At 41.0% G+C, this 19,929-nt stretch overlaps 1 protein-coding gene across 2 annotated transcripts; it reads right to left on the bottom strand.

Annotated features, from left to right (window-relative positions):
• Positions 1–3,217: 3,217 nt before the first annotated feature.
• PARP11 (poly(ADP-ribose) polymerase family member 11) lies at positions 3,218–14,936 on the bottom strand. 2 transcript variants are annotated; one of them, XM_066175358.1, is made up of 8 exons: positions 14,883–14,936; positions 12,387–12,515; positions 12,168–12,288; positions 10,853–10,928; positions 9,847–9,919; positions 9,629–9,759; positions 5,831–5,982; positions 3,218–5,399 (listed from the first exon to the last, which is right to left on the bottom strand). In XM_066175358.1, the coding sequence occupies exons 2-8, from the start codon at positions 12,510–12,512 to the stop codon at positions 5,086–5,088; spliced, it is 993 nt and encodes a 330-aa protein (XP_066031455.1). In that variant the 5' UTR covers positions 12,513–12,515; positions 14,883–14,936; the 3' UTR covers positions 3,218–5,085. The 2 variants fall into 2 exon arrangements, with proteins under 2 accessions (XP_066031455.1, XP_066031454.1); XM_066175357.1 differs by lacking the exon at positions 14,883–14,936 and adding an exon at positions 14,584–14,744.
• Between the last annotated feature and the right edge of the window lie 4,993 nt (positions 14,937–19,929).

Raw genomic sequence — 19,929 nt, 5'->3', positions numbered from 1 at the left:
CCCCACCCCCAGCTTTTCCATCTCTTGTCCTTGTCTTATCCCATTGTTTTGGGTCATATTTCTCATACTAAAAATAAAAATCAAAACAAATAAAAAATATCAGTCTGGAGCTGCTATTTAAGTCACTCTCATAAACATCCAGTAATTAGCTGATAGAGCATTGTCAGGCTACAGTTATTTTCAACAGCTGTGCTAAACAAAATCTGTGATGATAGTATTTGTGTCAACCAGTCCCTTTATAGAAATAAGTCTTTCAAAAATAATCCACTAGTTAATACACAGACAATAACACAGTGTATCCAATATCCAATCATCCTTTGTAAGGCTTATTTGCCCCAGCTGTTCTCAGTTGGGATTACTTTCTTGGACAACTTTCACCAGCTCAAAGGTGAAAAAAAGATTGCATATATGAGCTACTTGGTCACCTCCAGGTCTGTAACCAAACATATCACTTAATACAATAAACTGCATTAGCATATTCCCGCTCCAAATTAGTTTTTAACAATGCTCCAGATACTTCATCTGTTTCACTTTATGGCAATATGAATGCAAGCAAAGCATGGGAACAGGAAAAGGGAGGTGAGCAGGCCAAGGCCCTACGTTGTTCCTGAAACCTGGACACAAGTCAGATACTCACTGCCTGTATTGGTTTGTACATTACATGGCTTTATGAGTTCAGTGGAAGAAAACTGTATCAGTGAAGAAGCTGAGTAAAGATAAGAAACATTTAAGGTTCTTCCTTTTGGTGTCAGTATGATTTCATTCCCTTTAAATTAAATTTGGCATTTATTGGCTAGAAGACAAACAGGAAATGGATGTAACTGATCTTGGCTTCAGCTTGGAAACATAATGTCATTTCCACTACCTGCCTTCCTGATTGGCACAGTCTCTGGACATGGGCCCAGCAGCTTTTAAATGCTGATACATTTATCCTTTCTTATTCTTCTTTCATCCCTCTCTAACTGCAAAAATGTTTTCCTAGAAAGGAAAATACTGAAACAAAAACACCTCAAAGATGTTCAAAGACAACAGACAAAATACAAACACAGAAATGAATGACATTTCTAGTTAATAAAGTCAATAGCTGAGAAGAGCTTAGCTTCAAAGTTGTTTCTAGCAGTGGAGTCACAATCTCTTTCGCAAAAGACTCTAGAAGTAGTAGCAGTAAATTAATCTTCAAATGTCTGCAAGGAAGTGTGCAAACAGCCAGAACCAGCTGGTTTGCAATCCTTAAAATGACAGCAGTATCAAACTCTTAACAGCTCAAAGCACACAAAGAAGAAACTCATTTTATGTTATTCCATGGAACTGATTACTGTCTGAACAGGTCCTTCCTTTCCTTATAGTTACAGTCTCTACTACACGGCAATTTTTAAATTATTATAATTTCTTTTTTTGCTTATTGCAATATACACCAAATACTCTCCTATTTCTATACATTCAACTGGGCACTTTCCAATTAAAAAATCCACTCGAACATGCAACTTTCCAGTCTTGGTGTTGTTCACTTTGGCTGTCTCTTGTCTATTCATTACCACAGGAATGAAATGTGACCTCTCCAACTAAAGCCCCAAGTTAGGACAAACATGGCACTAAAATTGCTGGATGTATTATGTGGCACAATCATCTGTATGAATATGTGGAAGGAGAGTGACTACTTCCCTACATCTTTCTGACACAACAGGGACTCTGAGAAAAGGAGGAAGCCAAGAACAAGAACCTATGGGGATAAACCTGGCTGACATGATAAGGGTGGGAGTGATAAGAACCAAATCTGGTCAGTCATATTAACTGATAAGAACACATAAAAGTGTGTGAAACTTCATTTCACCCTGGACTTTGGAAATGGTATTGGGGGACTACAAGCAGTGCAGGAATCAATGGAGCTGTACACACGTGGAGAAAGCAGAATCAAGGAGAACAAAGGGGCTTAATAGAGAGGGGTGTAAGAGAGGCCAGTTGGCTTTAAAATGGGGCAAAGTATTCCATCTATTAGCCCCATGGTATTTTTTGTGACTTGTGAAGAGTAGATGGCCACACTGGAGTAGGCCTGTGCTGTTTTGCAAGTCTGCTGTTTTGGATAATGCCTAAAAATAGTTACAACACTGATGGACATTTAGGTCACAGCAATTTTAAGACTGACATGTGCTCATCTTCCTGAAAGTAATTTTCACTATGTAGACTGCACAGACTCACTTGAGCCTTTTTGCTATGATCTTCAGTGCTGATAAAGGTTTAAAAATGGTAAGAGTTGTCCTCAAGCCACCAGCTGAACTGGCATCCAGTCCTGAGTTTGAGTCACCAACTCCAGCCAGCACATTATGTATCTCACATATAGCTTGGATGACAGTGTACTGGGACATCTATTAAAAAAATAGAGCTGTATCCTTTTTTATTCCCTGTGGATTCTAACTTAAAAGCAAGAGTTTGTGCAAACTGGCCTTGTAAAAGAACTGGAATGCAGAGAAACACTCTCCCAAACCGCTCTGGATGAAATGAGCAATGACTGAGTACACACCAATTGTAAAAAACAAAGCTGGTCCAGAAGGTCAGTATTAGTTGATCTTGTTTTTCTATGTCATCCTGAAGAGCTATGCTCATGTGAAAATACTCTGCCACAAGAATAATTTTAGTAAGAAAGCTCTACCTCAGATCAAGACAAGTAAGAGAATAACATGCTCACTTGCACAGGTGTAAAACCAAAATGGAAAACAAAGTTTCACGACCTGAAACAGTAACAGAATATAGCAGGTCTCCTTCCCCAGAATCACACCAAGATCCTTTCTCTTTTCTTTAACACTCTAAAGGCCAAGAAATTATTTTCCTCCCTTTCTTTCTCACTGTTCCTTTTATTAAGTCCAACTATTTCCTGTATTGGCTACTGGTACAGTTCTGGACTTTACTTGCAATAATAATCACTCTCTGCTTGCCAGAGAAGGGACAGTTATTTTACAGACATCTTCAATAACAAAATTCATCAGCACAAAGAGCAGAACACATTGAACATTGAAAGAAGAGATAAAACTTCAATTGTGCAGTAAGATAAGGATTGTGCCATTCAATTGAAATTAAGCAGCAAACTTAGCACCACACAAACAATCAGAAAAGTCTCTGAGATCAGTAAAGATTGTGGTACTTTGTGTCCATGAGGCACTAAAAAAAAAACTTCCGTATTTTAAACTAAAAACATCAGTTTCAGAAGAAATAAAAGACCAAATCAAAGGAACAACAGCACATGTATTTGCTAGTTTCACAAAATGTATGCACAGTAGAATACTGTGTAATAATAAAGAGGATTCAGTAATACACAAATTCCCTGCGTGATTTCGCTATTATTTTACACAATGTGGAGAACAAAGTGCCTTTTGCAGAGCTAGCATAGTAGTAAATCAAACACAAATCATACCTAAAAGAGTAGAACCTAGAGTTCCCAACTGGGATCAGAAATCATACTTCCTAAAATAAAGGAAAATGCATTTTAGCCCTAAATGGTTTAGGGACAGGAAAACTGCCATGAAATTACAAATAGAAACAGATACACAACTTGTGCAAGATCCAGTGACAGACAACGGTAACAGCACTCAGGAGAAGGAAGAGATATTTGTGTCCTCGGTTACGATGCCAGAGATGTCAACATCTTCTGCTTCCAGTTCCACTGGTTTAGTGTGACTTTGAGCAGACTTGGTCATGCCAGCAGCTACAGTTCCTTTAAATGCAATACATTTTAAACACAGCCTTTGATCCAAAAAGTCCATTAACAACTCTATAACAAACCAACACAGATCATTCTACATCTGCCACAATTATATACCGATTCTACAGAGACTTGTTACTGGCCATAGCCAAAGAAAAAGCCTGGAAAGGTTTCCACTTTGACTTTGTCCATTAGTGCTACTTAGGTCCTTTAACATAGGACACTAGGGAGACAATTCCATAGCAAATCATTTCACGTGACTGCACTTCACTGTAACAGCCCCTTCCTCAGCCTCCACAAGTGTTTAGGTACTCAGGTTTGCTCCTTACCCAAATACTGACTTTTTGGCTCTTTCTACACGTGAAAAAATACTCTTTAACTTTACAACCATACCAGTTATGAAAACCTGGTCTACACAACTGTTACTGAAAGCTTTCTATTATAGTGTTTAAAAACTAAAGGATGGCATCTTTTGAAATTTTCCTTGTTTAACTGTATTGTTTCCAGTTAAGTTAATCTAAACATTTGTCTTCAGTAACACCAAGTATATGAGCACTGAGTGTGTCTTAAACCCTGACCACACAGGAATCACAGCAGTACATGAATACTGTAACGACATGGCAAAAAATTCCATAGGATAAGAACTGAGAAAGGTGTATGGCACTGCTGATATCCCAACAGTGAGCCCAACAATTACATACCAAACAACTAACAACCACAAGTTTATGGGCATCATTTCCATCAAAACCAACGGTCAAATCCTACTGCAAGGGCTTTGGTTTTTTCCCAGTATATAATTGAAGCTTACAGTAAAATGTACATAAAGTTAAACCTGACAGTTTTGTTGAACTTTATCTGGAGGAAACTGATGAAGGAGCTGTAGATAATTTTTTTTTTTCTTTTGGTTTAGAATCCAAACTAAGAGACCTCCAAACAAAGTAACATGTACGGAACCCAGACAGACACACACGTAGCCATGTCCCCTGGGGTTTTGCTGTAGTTGTTCTTACTTTATGTTTTATAGGCAATCTTTATAAAAGATTAGTTTCATCATATGCATACTATATTAGAGGCATATTTCTACCACTTTTAATACACTTTAAAAAATCAAAACATAAATCTTGCCTTTGAAAACCTCCCAATGCTCAATGTATTTAAGGCTCACTAAGCAACTTCAGATTGGTAATAGTCTCTACATTTGAAAAATGCACTAGTAAAGTTTACAGATTTTTAAAAACATTTCAGTCTCTCTTAAATATTTAATAGCTTCCCTCCTCCATAAATGTATGCCAGCTTTTCTTTCACCTCTTTCATGCATCATGTCTCTATGTTGTTGTCTTTACAAAAGGAAGAAAAATATGAAAAAACCACAAGCGATACTTCGTTCAAACTTAACAAAATTCTATTAAGTACTCAGGGTAGATTTGGTTGGCATCGAAGATGACAAAGATCTTTGGGTTCCAGGTATTATCCACACAGCTGTCATACAAGTTCACAAAGCTTCCATCTTTTGAAGGAGGCCTCATGTATTTTGAATCACCGCCAATATAGTCACCAGTTAATACACGAGCAAGAAACATGACTTTGTCTGGTCTATGCAGATGAGGCTGCAGGTTCACACCATGAATCTGGAAAGTATCTCCGTGCTTCATGCTCTCTTTGCAGAAATGGCTGGAATATGATGCATCTCTTGCAAAATAGGTCCCTTTCAAATAAAAAAAAATAGAAAATTTGATGATGCTCTTAGCACGACAGCTTGACTACCAGAGCATAGCTAGCAAGATGATGAAAAATGTCAGTTCTTTGATGTTCATTAGCAATCCTTTTTTTTGTTGTTAATTGTTGTATTAGGACAACATGACCAAATCTTTTTTGTGTGAACATTTTAGCAGGGAGATTGTCTTGTGATCAACACTGCATTGCTGGGCATCCCTTCCCCACGCTCCCTGGCCCTACCAGCCAGTTGTGACAATTACATTCCTTACTGCAACTTTAATTACACTTGCCATAAAAGCAGAGCTGTATTAAACAGCTCCTGGGTAAACATAAGGCATGCATCACAAAGTACACACTACAGGGAACACTTAATGTTGAGCTGTTAACACTACCACTGCTGTATGTGACAGCAATATTTACCTTTTCCATACACAGCAGCATGCATCCCATTTATTCTCCAGTCAAAGTTATGAATACATATTGCTTCTACAAATTCATTACTGGTGCCATGAAACAGCATCTGCTCATTAATTGTTGGGACACCTCTTTTCTTCTTCAGTTGAGCTTTTTTCCTATAGAAAACACACAATAAATACATAAATAAGCACATAATAAATATATAGGTGTACAAACACACTAAATTACTACTGTGAAAACACTGCCGAGGGCACAGACCTAACACATTCCACTTTACAAGTACCTAGATGACTCTAGTTTTTAAACAGGTCAGAATTCTTTAGGTACATACTTAGAAATCACACATTTCTGAATGCCGCAGGACTATTTCCCGACATAGTCTAAGATCTGGAAAAAAGGTCTTCCTACACCAATTTTATCAACATTGTTCCTGTGTTACTAGTCTCACTGTGGTCATTTTCTGCAGATACATCTTTAAAAGAAAGGTAATTTTGTACATTTCGTTTCCTCTACCTACTTTAATGTCATGGTGGAAGGGATAACAAAGCTGGTAGATTATAAAGCACAATTACCTAGGCAAACCAGCAAAAACTGATCTAAGGGCTAGTTACGCTGAACATCTGAAATTTCTTCAATCAGCAACCCTCTGTTGTTGGCTGTTGATCTCTGACAATATACAAAAGTAGCCTCAAGTAACTTTTCTTGAAACAGGCAAATGGAACAAATTTACAGAAAATGTGAATAATCAATTGTCAAAAGATGTTCTGTAACAGTCCTTTACTATCTCTGACCAGTTCATTTCATAAACCTAATTTAGAATTGTCCTTAAGATGGGAACTATTGTAAGAGGCAAATGTGTTTTGACCACTACAGTGATGCAAATAATGATTCATGCAATGATCAAATGTAATCCCTTTTCTTATCAATTAAACAAAACACTTTTCCAAAACCATGTAAGTTTAACTAGTAAATGTTCCTCTGAAGCAGTAGAATATACTGGGCACACTGGCAAGCTGGTTGTGCAGAAAGCAGAAATGCCACAACAGGACACTTTGGTCGTTTGGAACAGAAATCGAGGAGTCCAACTGTTCTAAAAAGCCTCATCTTAGCACCTTCCACAAGCAGTGGCAAGATAATCCAGTTTAACAAAATTAAGTTGATCCAGCACTGTGAAAATTCTCAGCAAACTGACTCAATAAAAGGCAAAACCTACAGCAAAACTAAATACCCAGAGACATGGTCTTTGTACCTATGTAAGCACATAAGCTTTTTCGAAAACTGGTCAACAATCTCCCTGACCAACACCTTTTTTTACTTGTTGTACTTCTTGACAATTCCAAACTGAGATGCTACACTAAGCATCATCTGCTCTTTTCAGCTTTACTCCCTGGGACACCAAAGAAGTGAATTTGAAATGGTGGAATACCTATTTCTTTGTAATATACTACCAGGCAATAATTTCTTCACCAGTAAGTGCAAGCCTGTAGCACTGTCTTGTGACTCAAGGGCAGGGCCTGGCATTTTATCTAATTGAACCTCTCGCAATTGGGCTCAGCCCACGGATCCAGCCTGTCCAGATCCCTCTGCAGAGCCCTCCTGCCCTCCAGCTGACCAACACTCCCACCCAGCCTGGTGTGATTTGCAAACTGACTGAGGATGCCCTTGATACCCTTGTCCAAACCACAGATAAAGATATTAAACAGAACCAGCCCCAACACCGAGCCCTGGGGGACCCCAGTGGCGACCAGCTGGATGTAACTCCATTCACCACCTCTCCCTGGGCCTGGCTATCCAGACAGTTTTTTACCCAGCAAACAGTGCACCTGTCCAAGCCATGAGCAGCCAGATTCTCCAAGGGAATGTTGTGGGAAAACAGTGTTGAAGGCTCTACTCAAGTCCAGGTAAAAAGTAATGCAGCCTTTCCCTCATCCATTTAGTGGGCCACCCTGTCATAGAAGGAGGTGAGGTTGGTCATCAAGCAGGACCTGCCTTTCCTAAACTTACCCTGGTTGGGCCTGACCCCTGGTTGCCCTGCACATGCTGTGTGATGGCACTGAGGATGAGCTGTTCCTTGACCTTCCCTGGCACTGAGCTCAGCCTGACAGGTCTGTACTTCCCTGGATCCTCCTTCCAACCCTTCTTGAGCATGGGAATCACATTTGCTCACCCCCAGCCAACTGGGACCTCCCCAGTGAGCCGGGACTGCTGGTAAATGGTTGAAAGTGGCTCAGTGAGCACCTCCCCAGCTCCCTCGGTACCCTCCAGTGGATTCCATCCTTTCCCATAGACTTGTGTGGCACAGCAGGCTCCATTTTCTCTTGAATTATGAGGGGTGCATTTTGCCCCCTGCTTCTGTCTAGCAGTTCAGGGTCTGGGCGCCCAGATAACAACTGGTTAATGCCTTTGTTGCCTCAGTCTTTTTCTCATCCTTTGTCACTATGTTTCCCCCACATCTAGTAAGTGATGGAGATTGTCTGTAGCCCTCCTTTTGTTGATGATTTATTTTTAAAAATATTTTTATTGCCTTTTACAGCAGTGGCCAAATTAGGTTCTAGTTGGGCTTTGGTCCTTCTAATTATTCTCCCTGCAAAACATCTCAACATCTTTTACTCCTCCTGAGTTGCCTGCTCCTTCTTCCCAAGGTCATAAACTCTCTTTTTTGTCTGAATTCCAGCCAAAGTTTTCTGTTCAGCCAGGATGATCTCATTCCTCAACTATGTGTCTTTCAGCACATGGGGACAGCCTGCTCCAGAGCCTTTAGGATTTCCCTCCTGGAGAGTGCCCAGCCTTCCTGGACTCCTTTGCCCTTCAGGACTGCATCACAAGGGACTCTGTCAAACAGTCTCCTGAACAAGACAAACTTTGACCTCTGGAAGTCCAAGGCAGCAGTTCTGCTGACCCCCTTCCTTACTCCACCAAGAAATAAAGGGAACAACTAAAAGTAAGATAACTCTCTTAACTATTAACATATACAAGGAATTTCACTTTCTCACACATGTTAATGATATAGCTTTAAATTAACACTAAATGAGATATCTTTTAAAAAATCATGTAACTTGTCCAAGATTTTAGTATACATCTGGTTAGGTATTTCCTCACTCTTTAACTTAGTCTAGATGATTTTACTACTGCAAAACATTTTTAAACCTTCTGATATGTACTCCTTCCTACAACATACACAAATAACTTTTGTCAAGTACAACTGCTTAAGACTGATACTAAAAAATAAGTGGACACTAAACTGGGCACTACCTACTTCTTCCAGGGCAGCACAATATGAAGAGGGAAAAGCCAAGAACTTAGAACAGGGTTTTGTAGCACATTAAATTTAAAAGAAATTGCATGAATATGTGTTAATTAGACATTTAATTGTCCTATGCTTCATAAAATTGAGAAATTCAACAGGACTGAAATATTCATTTGCTTTGTTCAGTAAAAATTAAAATAATACAAGCTTCTCAAGGATTCACTTTACAAAAAGCTAATTTTTGTTATTACTTCACTGTAAGGATCATGGGCATCAACCACACAGATATTCTAAAGATCTTAAAGACATTATCTGTGCTACAGCTTTATCTGATGCATTTCTACACGTATTACATTTCTGCACCTGTAGAAGCTACACAGTCTTGAAAATTAAATTTTTAATAAAGAGAAATTACAAATAAGACTTTTTTTGAAAGTTAAAAAGTAACAAAAAATTTCATTAATAGTAAAAACAGTAAACATATTTCTGCTGCATCACTTAAAACTTTTCGCCATTAACAATCCTAAAACTGTTGGTTTTAGAAATAATCTCACCTGCAAAAAAACTCCCACAAGTCTAGATTTTGTATTCTCTTAATTCTTTTAATTCGGTGGCTATCCATTGTTTTTCCAAAGAGACTAGAAACTTCATTATATTCATTTGTTTTCTTTTGCAATGGAATAAGCTGGAAAAAAAGAGGTCAGTGCGATTTCAATTCGATGCATTATTTCATTGTCACATGTTTTTGACCAAGTTGCATACCAACTCTTACCTGGTATGGCTCTTCAGTATTTACATTCTCCCAGTGGGAAGGCATAGGGATAGCCTCATTTTCACAGATGAAACTTCAAACAAAAAAGGTAAAAGCACATCACTTCAAAGACATGAGGCATTTTCTTCCCGTCAAACTCCTGCTCCAAACAACACAGTATGCTAAAAAAGCAAACCCCCATGAAGTTTATACAGAGCTACTAAAAAAGAGTGGTTTAAGCACATGCATTACATACACAGAAGCTCCTAAGCCTTAATACTGAGACTAAAAGAAGGAATCTCCTGAAAGAATGTCACCACATGGAAGTAAGAATACTGAATGCAATTATTCAAAAAACAAAGTAAATTGCCACATCATTGTCTGCACTATTTAGCAAATATCTACTAAAATAACATTGACACTTCAAAAACACAAGTTTTCTTGAAAGTCAGTGTAAACAGATTGCTACTACATTTCTTATGGCAAATGACAAATTGCTTTTTGAATGTATAACCACACTACAATTCAGAACTAAATCTTTTCTCAGAAACTTTTTGGGAAAAAAAAAACCCACATATCTCTTGTACTCAATTTCATCTGTGGTAGTAACACTGCATAGCTCAGTTTATCACTTAGTGAGTTCCAGATTTACATCAGCTCAGCTCTACAACTAATGACTGATCAAATGGTAAGAAACTGACAATCTAAAGCAATTAGACTCACAAAAGAATTGTTACAACACATTTTTTTAACTCTAAATCATTTTACAGTAAATGAGTAAAATATAGGCACGACATATAACTCGATCTTTTTTTGCTTTTACAACAGTTCTAAATAATTTATGAAGTCAATGGATTTCATTTTTTGGTGCTGCTTCCCTGCAGCAATTTGATTCAACAGGTTTTCAGAGCAAGTGACTCCCAAAGTAAATAAATATAAACAATACAGATAAAACATTTTTGTTTCATTTTACTTAGAAGAATCAGGAATAAAAGAAAAATAAGGAGTCTTCTTCTTATTTCCTTACCTGAATGAATTGATTGCAAAGGGAGCTCGCTTTATTGGACGTTGTTTAAGGGTAGTTAAGTTGATTTGTTTCATCACTGAGCATAAAACAAGAATTAGAATGAAAATTTTGGGAATTCATCTACAGCACATGAAACATTTAAGTGCCATTTTTTAAAAGAATGTTACTACCCCCTAAGTTACTTGACAGGAATTTCAACAAGCAACAAATCAGCATTTTCAATAAACATTTCTAAATGCATTGCCATTTATGAGTTGGCAGAATGTCCAAATATTACACACAAAATATTTATTTTTTAAATATCCATCTAACATTCAGTCCCACTAAATCACAGTCAAAACTTCCACTGAATGGGATGACAAAGAATACACTATCCTTAGTGTAAGACATCATGACCTAAAGACAGTAACATAAAAATTGTTCTTTAACATTTGCTTATAGTGTTTTTATTCCGGACGCAAAACATAGTTTTTTTGTAAAAAGACATTTCAACACAAGTAAGCACGAAACTCCTTGTATTGTTAGATATCACTTTACTGCCAGTATATTGCTGTTTTACTCAGTCCCCACTTTCTGTATTTGAAATATTTGAAATTTGAATATATATACTGGAATATGCATTTATTTCCTATATTTCCTATATTTAAGCATACAGCAGTTTTGCAAATTAATCAGAAAATAAACCATTTACAAATAGAAAAACTATAAAAAAGTTACTAGAACACACCTTTGAACAAAGAACAGATGACATTTATTATTAGTTACATACATTAGAAACCTATAATACTCTGTAATTTACAGGAACAGCATCAGCAAGATCTTTACAATCTACTAGTAAATCCTTTCGCCTATCTCCTTGTTATTCTGAGAACAGAACTGGCTTCAACTACCTGCTGAATTATTAAATCACTTTGATGCCAGTATTTTGAAGGAAGCCTCCTTCATAGCAATTTTTCTTATACAGACTGAATGGAAGAGGTTTTCCAAACCTACAGGCAGTTGCACATTAAAAAGAAAAGGTTCCACCTTCCCAGTTCAAGAGATGTATCCTACATGCCACCTGCAGCTGAAGCAAGCAGTAGGAACACAGTGGAGTGCTATTAAACAAAACATGCTACTTCATTAATAATCTACACAAAAAAAAATGTAACAGGGCAGCTGTTTCTAAAATCTCCTATGTACTTTCCAGTAAGGAAGACATTCTTAATCATGTTTTTGCACCAGATATGAGGACAATAACCTGATGAATGAACAAATGTGCTGGTGTATCTGAGACCTTCTATTGTTTACATTTACTTTTTGGAAGGACACATACCTGAAAAGTCCAGTGTGTAGTTAAACTTTGCAGTGGTAAAAGACAGAGATCCATGAGGGTCTGCTCGGAAACTCCTTTCAATGTCTTCACTGCTAATAGAACAGTGACTGTTTGAGTCGGTCTTCAAAAGAAAAGAAAAAGCACATTAAGACAACTCAGCCATAGGTAATCTCATGTTATGGAATCCATCAGAGGCAATATACCCTCATAGGTATTTACCTGAAACATATGCCATTTACCACACTCAGCCAAATAAAACCAGCCCCACTGGGTATCAGAGGTATCCATGTCTTCAACTGGACTTTCCATCTTTGCAAACACATCTTCTGATGGTCCTTGGAACATTTCCTGAAACATCCACACACATACACACAGGAAAAGTTTAGATAAATTTATAAAAAAGCAAAACAAAGTGCATTTGCAATAACTACCAAAAAAAAAAATTCTTTCAGACTGAGGACATATTTGTTCTTTCTTTTCCAGGGAAAAATTATCAATTCGTTACTTATCCAGCATTATCCTTTAACTTAGTTAAACACTTTCAAAATTATCTTAATTGTCTGGAAAGTGTGACAGTAAAGGCAAGAGCTATAGGCTTCATGTGATCAGAGAAGTGCTAAATTCCATATTGATGGTTATAGGATCAAGGCCACTCAGAAATATACAACAGGCTCTTTATTCACACTCCTCAAGAATGACGTGTTGGGGTTACATCCAACAGCTTCATAGAAACATCTACTAGGTACTCACCAGCAGTGAACAAATCAGACTGGAAATCAAAAGTTGTAAGAAAAAAAAATAAAACTAAGACAAATATTACAATTATTTAACTCTGCAAGACCACAGTAGATTATTTCTTCACACTGCATTACGAGTTTTCCCCATAATGCATCCACTTTAAAATGATACAGTAAAATTCCTGGTACTCTGTATTTCTATATATATAGAGAAGGTTCACAACAAAAGCAAGCATGGCTCCCACACAAGCAATGACTACCACAGCTGGGTTTCTGAAGGATGGAAGAAAAAGAACTGGGGAAAGAATATAGCAGAGGTCTACAAGATCAAGACAAAACCCAATAGGGAATAAAGAATCGCATTTTCTTCTGATATACGGAGGAGACACCTATCGAGGGTTGCACATGTCAAGTTCAAAGTAAGTGAAAGAAAAACTTCATGAACCAGATGGCAACCTATGGAATTTCTTTTCATGGTATGGTGTGGATGCTGCAAATTTATGGAAGTTCAAAAAGCAGCTAGACAAGTTTAAGCCTATCAAGAGATATGCCAGAATACCTTTAGAAGAACAGTCCCTGCCAGAATTCAGCTCATTCTTTGTTGGTCAATAAAATTCTGAAAACTCTGAAAGTGCTCACCTCTATTTGCATATATTTCCTAAAGTGTCAACTCTCTACAAAAACCTCGCCAAGCAAAAATTCTAAGTAAGTTTCAGGGAATCTTTCAGAGAAAAAACTCCCAGAAAAGGTCAGCAATTCATCCACTCTAACTGTTTAAGCAAAACACTTTGACACTCTTCCCAAATAGGTCCTCAAGTTCACTTTTTCTTCCAAGAAGTGAAGCAACACCCCACAGCACAAGTCAAACAATGTGCAGTTAGTATCCTGGATGCTTCAGTTGTTTCCTGGTCACTTCAACCCAGAAAAAATAGAGACTTGAAGAAGACAAATATTGGAGACTAAAAGTAGGCATCCCCGTTCTGGCCAGTGCTACTGGGGCAGCAGTTCAGAGCAGGAGGCACTTCCAGCACCGCCCTTCACTCCCCATTCTTCCCAAGCTAGTTGTATTTCTGTGACTGAATGGCTTTACTACTACTGGCAATGCACTTCCTCTTTTTTTTCCAGAAGTACTTTATGTTGGACTTACACACAGGCTTTACAGTATGTAGACTCATAGAATGCTTTGGGTTAGAAGATAACTTTAAGACCATTTGTTTTCAATCCTCCTGCCATGGGCAGTGACACCTTCCACTGGACCAGGCTGCTCCAAATCCCATCCAACCTGGCCTTGAACACTCCCACGGATGGGGCATCCACAGCTTCTCTGAGCAACTCATGCCAGGGTCTCAGCACCCGGATGACAACAAACACAGCAGCATCCCAATGGACTACTCTGTCTGGATTCCTGTGCTGCCTGCTTCACTAGGCACCATCGTGCTTTATTGCCAAAGGCTCTTCTACAAAGAAACACCGACTTCGTACAGTACCCTGCCGGGAACACAGGCAGTGCCAAGGGAATCTCTGGCTCTACCTCAGAGAACACGACACCTGACTAGGAGAGTTGCCTGAGGCGAGCCCGCAGGGCCCAGGAGGGGAGGCGAGGAGAAGGAGCAGCATCAGCAGCAGTACGGGACACACGGTGGAATGACAATGCCCTTCCCACCTGCGCCCCCACGCACCCGCTCCGTGCTGCCGGGGGCCGCCGTCGCAATCACGCCCGTAACCGCCCCCTCCAGAGTGGGATCCATTGGCGCTCAAGGGCACGGCCCGGCCGCCGGGCCGAGCGCAGAGCCACTACCCGTCCACGGGGCGCGCAGGCCGCTCCCACAGCGGTGGCGGCCGCCGCCTCCCACCCCCGTGCCCGGGCCGGCGGCGCGCAGTGCGGGGGCGGGGCGGGGCGGGCGGCGGCCCGCGGGGCGCGCGGGGCCGGGGCGCGGCGCGGGGGGAGGGGCGGCAGCGGCGGCCGCTCCGCACTCACCGCAGCGCCCGCGCGCGCGGGGCCCGCTCCGCTCCCGGCGCTTCCGTTACCGGCGGCCGCGGTGGGCGGGGCCGGCGCCGCGGCGGGCGCGCCCCATTGGCCCGTCCGGGGCGGACATGCAAATGACCGCGGGGGCGGGGCGGGGCTGGAGCCGCTGTCGTGAGGCGCCGACGGGACGACGGGGAGGGCTCAGGGCCGGGGCGTGGAGCTGCGCCCGTACCTGCGGCAGAGTATCAGCGACCATACTGGCACCGGCACCGGCACAGGCACAGGCACAGTGCCAACCCCAGCACCGCTTCCAGCACCAGTCCCAGTGCCAAAACCAGTCCAAACACCTGCTCCATTACCAAGACCAGTACCAGGCCTAGTTCTAGTATCCGTGTCACTGCCTGTGGCAGCACGAGCACCAGTTCCAATCAGAGCACCAGTCCGAGATCCAGCACCAGTCCCAGTTACAAAACCAGTCCAAGTACCTGTACCAGTGGAAATACCAGGCCCAGTGCCAATATCAACAGCAATCCAGTGCCAGTCCCAGTACCTTTACCAGGCCCAATCCCAGTTCCAGCATCAGTCCCAATTCCAAAAGCAGTCCAAGTACCTGTACCAGTAGTAAAAGCAGTACCAGGCCCAGTTCCAGTCTCAGTGCAAGCACCAGTACCAGTACTACTACCAGTAGAAATCCCAGTTCCAGTCTCACTAGCAGTACTAGTACAGGCATCAATCCCAGTTCCAGTTCTGGTACCAATAGCTGTTCAGGTACCTGTCCCTGTAGCTGTATGAATACCAGGCCCAGTTCCAGCCCCAGGATCAGTGCCAGTGCCAGTGCCAGTGCCAGTACCAGCCCTAATTCCAATACCAGTACCCGTACCAGCCCCTTGTGGTACCAGAGCTGTGACACCGTGCTGGTGCTAGGCACGGCAGCAGATGTGACCATCACACCGTGCACAGCATAGGTCACACGGAGCAAAGAGGGCAGCAATAAGAGGCTGCTGCAGGCGCTCAGGGCTCTTGGGCAGCTTTATGCCACAATGAGGTCTGGAAGCAGCAGCAGCAGCAGCTCTAGGACCAGATAGTAAGAGAAGCCACAGTGCTGAGCATAAATCACTCCAGCCCTTTGGTGCAGATGGTCTAGGAGGGGAGCTGCTGGGTGGAGAAGCTGGCAGTGACACCAGCTAACAGCACTCTGCAGTCAGCCAGTGGCCTGGTAACTTCCAAAACACAGCAGTCCTCATACATGTGTGCAGTCATTGCAACACGTCCTGCAGGGAAGGATTTTCGTTGAGCAGCATGCCAAGAACGCAGGTGGAGTAAAAATGATTAATTTCTCCAGTTCTGAGGGAGTGTCAAACAGGATGTTTATCCAGATTCTGGCTGTGCTGACCTTGCCTCTGAGTACAGAGTTAGGTTATTTATTTGAGTTAAAAAGTCAAGCAGCCCGTGGTGAATCACTAGAGCTATTTCACTGGCATGAATATAATGCTTCTGGAATAAAGGAGCATTCTAGAAGTAGAGCAATCTTTTTTCGTGTTAGTTGTACTGACATTGTTGGAAAGCATGTGAGGTTTGTTGGCACATATCCTGCCTTGCTTTATGGATCTATACAGAGGCTAGAAGCAAGAAAGGATTCTGTCTCAGTTTAGATAGACAGGTATCTGCCAGGGAGGGTTGGAGTCTCCCTTGAAATGTAAGCCTCTCCCCCCCTTTTCCAAATTATCATAAATTTGCAATTAAAAGGCTGTCAGGCAAAGATTTTGGGAATAGGTATAGCAGTTCTTTACTAGGGATATAAAAATACAGATGTTGTAGTACAGAAGAATAAGCAAACAAATAAACAAACAAGAAATCCTAGAAAAAACCCTGACAGAGTCAGAAATACAACCTGACACCCTGTCGGTCAGGGTGTTGGAAGCAGTGCAAAGTAAGCCCTCCTGGAGTGGCAGATGTGGTTCTGTTGGAGTAGAGATGGTCCTGTTGAAAAAAAAGGGGGTCCAGTAATGGTGAGATGGGTCCCGTCTTCCTCCAGGGATCCAGTGGAAAAACTGGATACCTAGTGGGACCGTGGCTCCTTTTTATCTAGGTTAAGATGGTTTGGCTCCTCCCCCCTGTGTGGAGCAGCTTACAATAGTGCAGTGTAATGTGTAATGTCATTAATGAGCTCTTAATGGTCCATTAGCAGAAGACATTCCCATGGAAGTAGTGAAACAATGAAGAGAGATAAGTAGCACTCCACCATCTGATAAGTGACACTGACCCATTTGGGCAAAGATAAGCAATTCTGCTCCACCCAGATGGAATAGAATAATATGCTTTTTACAAAACCCATGACAACAGATTCTGTTACCGCCTTAGCTGCTGAATGTCTGTTGAATATCTTTTTTTTATTGAAAAATGCTGACAATGCTTTAAGTCTAATGTGGTCCTCTTTGAGTCATCTATTTCTATTGCTATTGCTGTCTGTAGTGTATTTTTTAAATAAGGGTCAGCCTTTCTGCAGAATTTGTGCATTTGAAGTTACAGTAGCACAATGCACAGCTTTCTAGCAGCCAAAAGTTTTAAAGAGGTTTCTGTTTAAAACTCTGAAGTGTTTCTATGCCTTGAAGTGTGGGATAAAATTGAGATTTTTGCTATGTGTTTCTTCCCTTTCTTTGTATGTTTAGACTGATAATTAATAATGGAGCCTAAACGTCTCTTGAGATAATATCTTCATTGCAGGGAAAACATAGCCTGTTATGAGACTATTCTTGGGAAGCTACAAGCTAATACCAGACTCCTTATGGCAACAAAGCATAAAAACCTTTCAAATCCAAAGGTTTCTGTGGATATGTGATGTGTTATGTGTGCAGACTAACAGCCTATCTGAAGAAGGCGTAAGTGCATTAATTGATTCTCATCAGTCTCGACTTCAAGCAGCAAAAAGGCAGAAAGTGGAGAGGTTTGGCAACATGACTTGAGTTACAAACCCATTCTTGCAGGGAGTGGTCAAATGGAAGTGAAAGAGAGAACTCCCTAGTACTGCCTGGTGCATAAATTGTAAGATCATGGAAGAATTTGGGTTTGAGAGGACTGATGAAGTTCTTTAATCCAGTCTCCTTACCAAAGCAGGCCTTATTTTAAATCTAGATTAGGCTGCTCAATTCCTCATTAAAGCTTTTTTTTTTTTTTTTCCCTCTACAGGCATGTCTACTGAACTGTTTTCAAGGGCAAGAAGCTTTTGTCCTTCTGTCCGTTCCAGAATTTCTTGTGTTGCAACTTGTGCACATGGACTCTCTTTTCAGTGTAACCCTGTGAAGTGAGCTCCCTCAGTCTTCCTGTCTGTGCCTTTCCCTGGGTAGGAAAATAACAAGCGCAGTGTCTCCAAGCTGGTATAAGCTACCTGAAGCAGAGGGAAATTACAGTCAATTACCCTAGGACAGTGCTTCTTTAATTGTATCAGACAGGGGATTAAAAGAGGCTGCAAGTTGGAACGCACCTTGGTTGTCTTTGAGGAGAACCACAAAGGTGTTCAGAGGGCTGGAGCACCCCTTTTCCATAGATGAACGGAGAGAGTTGGGGCTGTTGATCTGGAGAAGAGGTGGTTCCAGGGAGACCTCATTGTGACCTTCTATCCGTGGAAATGTTCAAGGACGGGTTGGGTAGGGCTCTGAGCAACCTGGTCCAGTAGAATGTGTCCCTGCCCATGGCAGGAGGGTTGGAACTAGATGATCCTTAGGGTCTCTTCCAACCCAAGCCATTCTACAATTATATGATCTAGCACAACCTCCTGCTTAAATCAGGGTCAACTCTGAGATCAGCTAATTTTGCTCAGTACTGTACCCAGTCAGGTTGTGAAACCTACAAGGATACAAATCACACTACCTCTCTAGCCAACTTCTTCCAGTGCTTGATACTTGACTCTCATTGGCATGAAAAAGTTTTCCCTACATCCTATCATGACAGATTAAACCTTCTGCTTCTTCTCCTACCACCACTCACTACTGTGAGGAGCCTGGCCTGGTCTTCTTAACCTCTTCAGAAGGAATGTTCTCTTGGAAGATTGCAGTTAGTTGCTCCCACCCAAGCCTTCTCCAGGTTAACCAAGTCCAGGTCCATCAGTTTCTCATGACAGGACAAGTGCTCCCACCTCCTGACTGTCTTGGTACTCCTCTGCTGAAATTGTTTCAGTTGATCAATTTTATCAGCCTTTTATATTTTGATGAGCTCAAACTGGATGCAGTATTTTAGATGGGGTTAAAAAATCCTAGTATTCCTTTCTTTAGAGATCCTGGATATGGTTCTGCTATTTTATAGCCAAGGGTGCAGTTGTCCCCCACTGCCTCCAGGGCACACTGTGGGATTACATCCAGCTTTCCATCTATCAGGAGGACGATATTGCTTTTTCAGAATAGCTACTCACCATTTCCTAACCAATATTGTTGACGGGGTTTATCTCTTCCCAGGTGCAAAATTTTGCCTTTGTCCATTTTCCATTTCATATGGTGCCTCTGAGCCCACTCCTCCAGCTTGTCTGTGTCCCTCTGAAGAGCTGCTCTCTGCCCTTGAGTGTATCAACTAAGAAAAGACAAGGAATATAAACTGCCATTATACATTTTCCAAGAGGGGAAAGTGGGTGATTCTTTGGTATCTGCCATTTCATAGTAGATTTATTTTTAATAATCAGTGTAATGTTACATATATGTAACTGAATGATAATGTAAATGATAATGACATATAATTCTGCCAGCATTAACTGAAAGTAAGCAGAAACCAAACAGAACAACCAAAGAAGGAATAAAATATAAACACTCCATGTCCCCCAGGACCCCCCATAACAGTACAGTGACTGTGCCATGAAAAGAAAATACTGACAGTGTTTTGTAACTTTTCAGAAAACTTCAAGATTTTATGATGAGCATGTGTATTGCAGCATAAAGGAAATCGTAGGATGCATGTGATGCCTGTGGTATCCACAAACTTGTACACTCAAAAATACAGTTGCCCAGAGGCAAGAGAAGAGGTTGAGGAATTACTCTGCTTATTACAGAGCATCACATCTAGAGGCCATGGCTGT

Source organism: Chamaea fasciata, unplaced genomic scaffold (assembly GCF_029207755.1).
Source record: "Chamaea fasciata isolate MVZ Bird 193981 ecotype frontalis unplaced genomic scaffold, bChaFas1.0.hap1 SCAF_2, whole genome shotgun sequence".
In the NCBI taxonomy this organism is placed as follows: Eukaryota; Metazoa; Chordata; class Aves; order Passeriformes; family Sylviidae; genus Chamaea; species Chamaea fasciata.
The sequence above is the reverse complement of the archived record's forward strand: the minus strand, read 5'-3'. Positions and strand labels throughout refer to the sequence as shown.